Source organism: Hordeum vulgare, chromosome 3H (genome assembly GCF_904849725.1).
Source record: "Hordeum vulgare subsp. vulgare chromosome 3H, MorexV3_pseudomolecules_assembly, whole genome shotgun sequence".
NCBI lineage: Eukaryota > Viridiplantae > Streptophyta > Magnoliopsida > Poales > Poaceae > Hordeum > Hordeum vulgare.
The window spans coordinates 471421243-471425819 of NC_058520.1; the positions used below are offsets into that span (position 1 = coordinate 471421243).

Genomic DNA, 4577 nt, shown 5'->3' on the forward strand with positions numbered 1-4577 from the left:
GCCGCTGACGACCAGGAGTAGTTTAGGAGGTTTCCAGACAAGAGGCCTCGCCTTGTTGGATCGATGTATCCTTTGTGCTAGCCTTCTCTAAGGTATTTTCAAGTTGTAAGTTTGTACTCAAATATTTATTGTTTCCGCTGACTAGTGTGCTTCTCGAGCTTCTGTATTCGAGGTCTTGAGGCCCTGGCTTGCAAAATGAAGCTTGTATGCTTTTATTTGTGTCTAGAGTTGTGTTGTGATATCTTCCCGTGAATCCTTGATCTTGGTCGTACACACTACATGTATGACCAGCGTACGGTCAAATCAAGGGCGTCACAACTGCATTCATAATGCACAAGAACAATGGTTTTCGCATGCAAAAACGACGACGAAAAAATGTATTAGCGGGAAAGTTGAGTTTGTATTAAAGTAATCCTTTTGCAGTAGCTTTGCTCCGGATACCCTAGCCCGATTGATGGCTCTTCTCCCTTTGATTGAGTCCTTGTAATTGAGAATGTGCTCCACCTTTCGATCCATTTCCTCTTGCATGCTCATGAGCATCATTATGTTCACTTCTTCATCTGAATCCGATGAATCGAAGAACTCATCTTGAATCAGTTGATCAAGCTTCGTCTGTCCATACTTCTTGCCAAACAAAGCATCGAAATCGATCATTTCTCCTAAAAATTTAACCAACAAATTTAGTTACACATTCTGTCGAACACATCTGACGCAAGGCACATCCAGAAAGTTGCCGGACGTACCGTGTTATCTTCTAAGTCGATGTTGATGTCCTGCATGGAGAGATGGTCCCTTTCACTCAGTGATTGGGGTGGCTCCCTTTCACTGAGTGGCTCGGGTGACAGAGGCTACTAGACGACGAAGCGCGCACGGCAAAGCTGCAAGATGGATGGTGCACGGACAAAGAAAAGCGTTATCTTCTAAGTCGATGTTGATGTTCTACGCAGATAGATGGTCCCTTTCACTCAGTGAGTGGGGTGGATCCCTTTCACTGAGTGACTCGGGTGACAGAGGCTACTAGACGACGGAGCGCGTGCGGCGAAGCTGCAAGATGGATGGCGCATAGACAAAGAAAAGCATTATCTTCTAAGTCGATGTTGATGTTCTGAGATGGTCCCTTTCACTCAATGACTGGGGTGGCTCCCTTTCACTGAGTGGCTCGGGTGACAGAGGCTACTAGACGACGGAGTGCGCGGCGAAATGGATGGCGCACGAACAAAGAAAAGAGGAAAACAAGAATTGAATCCGTCAGCTCTGCATGATGGATTTGATGTAATTTATGATAAGATCGATTTGTCGGGACTGATGTAGCGGGTGTCGGTCAGTCCGGACGTTTAAGACCTGTGGCGGGTGACGGCTAGCTAAACGGTATGTCCATGTGTCTGAGGTTGGCGGGTGACGCTTAGCTAAACGGTTTGTCCATGTGTTTGAGGTTAGCTAAACGGTCTGTTCATGTGTTTGAGGAGGGTTTAAGAGATCCGTCCATGTTTAAGGAGGGTTTAAGAGATCCGAGTGTAGATGCTTAAAAATACTATAATTTAGAAACGGAGGGAGCAGTTGTAATGCAAATAATAAGCAGTACTGGGCGTCGACGCACCGGCGCCCCAGCTTAGGCCGGTCAATCCTGCATCGTCCGATTAGAGTTGTTGTAACCATTGGATCTGCTCTGTCTGTCTGGCAAAAAATAAACAATCCCAGACCGCGCATGCATAGGAGAAGTCAACGACGAGATCTGAGGCGGCCGCAGCTAGCCAACTTCCGTCAATGGTGGACTCCGCGCTTGCCGCTGCCGTCGCTCACAGCATCGCGCGTCTACGGCCCTTGCAGCTTGCAGCAGACCCGGCGAGCTATGATCGCGCGCAGCCCCGGCGAGTGGCAACGGCCACCGGCCCGGGCGAACGGCGCCCATCCCCGGCGAGGATGCCATTAACCCAGTCCCGCGCCCACAGCCACCTCTTTTCCCAGCTTCAGCGGACGAGCTGCATAACTGCGACGGCAAGGCACACCCACGATACAGGATGCTGGAACTAACATCGATTTTTGTTGCATGCTTCAACCGGCATCACAATTTGCTACAACCGGCATCGCTATTTGCTGCAACTAGTGTTGCATTTTGCTACATCGCACATGGCTTTGCGATTTTTGCTACAACCGGCAATGAAAAAAGTTACATCCGGTGACATGATTTGCTGCAATGGCCACGGCGAAGTTTTTGGTGACAACGGTGGCGTTGTGATTTTTGCTGCAACCTTGTCGGTCCTTCGTTGTAGCTTTTTTTCATCAACGGTTGTAACATTTTATGTCAACGGTTGCAACATTCTGTCATGACAATGACCGCTTGCAGCTTTTTATATGTCTGGTTGCAGCTTTATTCATCAACGGTTGTAGCATTTTATGTCAACGGTTGCAGCATCCCGCCATGACAATGACCGCTTGCAGCTTTTTATATGTCCGGATGAAGCTTTTTCATCTGGGTTTGAAGCTTTTTTTACAGCGGTTGTAGCATGAGCGTAAAAAATGGTTCCATCGCCGTCCAGAAGCTTTTTTTACAGCGGTTGTAGCATGAGCGTAAAAAATGGTTCCATCGCCGTCCAGCAGCAGCCCCATGTCCACAAGCGCGTCCGCTTGCGGCACTAACTCGAAGGCCTCCCCGGTGATGTGACCCCACCGGCGAAACCATGAGAAGCTTGGCTGGAGGACGAGATGCTCGTAGAAGCACGGGGGGAGAAGAAAGTTTCTCGCCGCATCAGGTCGGCGTCCTCAACGACGACGGCCGGTGGTCGCCCTCAAGAGAGCAGAGAAGGTGGGGGGGGGGGGGGGAGGGAGAAGGTCGCTCGGAGAGAGAAGGGTGCTCGTGTGTGGTCAGAAACTAGCGCGAGGGGATAAGAATGCATCTAATCGCATCAGACGTCGCGCGATGGACCGACCCGAGCGAGGGGACGTCGCGCGATGGACCGACCCGAGCGAGGGGATAAGACTGCATCTAATCGCATCAGACGTCGCGCGATGGACCGACCCGAGCGTTCGGTCCATCGCGTTCGGCCGACAAACGTTTACCAAATAATAATCACGCGAATGACGTTGGATTAGAATCAAACGCAACTTGCACCTGCACTGTCATTTCCCGACTTTCCACCGACGACTCTTCCGGAAAAAACACGACAAGCAAACATTTTTTTTTTTTGGAGGGGAACAGAAGTTGAAAGAAGATATGCAATTTCACTGAGCAACCAGTCGATCTGTCACGGGAAGGGTGCGTGCTGCTTCATGTCCGTGGGCGTGACGTCCACGGCGAACCCCTTGCCGTGCAGCCGCCAGTAGTCGGCGTTCGGGTTGATCCACTCCGGCTCATCCATCTCCACCCTCTGAGCCTTGAGCCCACGAGCCGAGCTGTCCACCTTGCACCTCTCGTCGCGTGCGCGCACCAGCTCGGCGCGCACCCGGCCCGGCTCCACGGCCTGCGGCGACATCATGAGCGCCGGCGCGCCAAGGGGCAGCCGGTCGCCACGGTCCACCTGCCATGTGCACCAGAACTTGCCGTACGTCTTGGCCATCCTGGCCATCTCCGAGGTCTGCAGCATCTCCGGCACGCCCACGTCGGTCCACAGCCCGGCCTTGACCTCGTAGGCGTGCGAGTGCCACAGCTTCTGCTCCTCCGGCGGCAGCGCCTCGAAGATGTCGTCCGACACGATGTACTCCACGCCTGCAATATCCATTCCAAGCTCATGAGCGATCCAACGTACAAACCGCAAACGTAATGGCCGGCGAGGCTTCGGGCCAGCCATTGACGTACCGATGAGGCGGGCCGAGGGCTTGTCGGAGTCGTAGACGGCGCACTGGAGGACGTCCTGGTTGAGGCGGGAGACGAAGTGGTGGACCTCGAGCTGCCGGTGCATGTCATGCGCGTACAGCGCGAAGCTGCACGCGTGCTGCTTCATCTGGCGCACCGGCTTCAAGGGCTGCAGCACCTGAGCTCCCATGTCGATCGCCTGCGAGGAGACCGTGGTCGGCCTGCCCGGCGGCGGCGGCGCCGTCCCACCGCCACCGGTGCCCGATGCCGGCGTGGGCTCTGGGTTCTGATCACTAGAGGACATCGCTTCTCGCGCGTTGGCAGATTGCAGCAGGCTGATTAGGGATCAGTCGAGGGCCGGTCTTCTTATCCTCGTAACTTCGAGGCATTCGGGCGAGCTGCCCTGACGACGCGTGCTGCTTTAGGCGCAGGACGTGGCGTGCAAGCAGAAGGCCCGAGAACGATGAGTAGGAGCTTCCACCGCAGAACGTGGCGCCTAAGGCCGATACACGACTCAAAAACTTGGTAGATCATCCTAGAGGCCTTCTATTTCTATCTAAAAATAACTTGGAACTCCATAGGTTTTCTACAAATCACGATTTTAAATAATTTAAATGGTTTTTGAAGACTTAATATCCTCTAAGACAATAATCTTCCCAGAATTGAACAGTTGAGGGCAGCAATGCTTTACCATCCAAGTCACGTCCTGGGCGGCTACTGTTTTGTGGGCCCTAGATGTAAGTGGCCAAGCGTTGTGGGATTTCTGATCTCAACTGATTTTAGCCTC

At 52.9% G+C, this 4577-nt stretch overlaps 1 protein-coding gene across 1 annotated transcript; it reads right to left on the reverse strand.

Annotated features, from left to right (window-relative positions):
- Positions 1–3150: 3150 nt before the first annotated feature.
- On the reverse strand, positions 3151–4236 carry LOC123440195 (oil body-associated protein 2B-like). Its single transcript, XM_045116768.1, has 2 exons — positions 3794–4236; positions 3151–3703 (listed from the first exon to the last, which is right to left on the reverse strand). Exons 1-2 carry the CDS (start codon positions 4092–4094, stop codon positions 3243–3245), a joined length of 762 nt encoding a protein of 253 aa, XP_044972703.1. The 5' UTR covers positions 4095–4236; the 3' UTR covers positions 3151–3242.
- Positions 4237–4577: the final 341 nt, after the last annotated feature.

Bases quoted from the DNA above. Each gene is read 5' to 3' on its own strand.
- LOC123440195 (XM_045116768.1), bottom strand. From the start codon at position 4,094: ATGTCCTCTAGTGATCAGAACCCAGAGCCCACGCCGGCATCGGGCACC. The intron at 3,704-3,793 runs GTACGTCAATGG...TGGATATTGCAG, and splicing joins GCCCTCGGCCCGCCTCATCG to GCGTGGAGTACATCGTGTCG.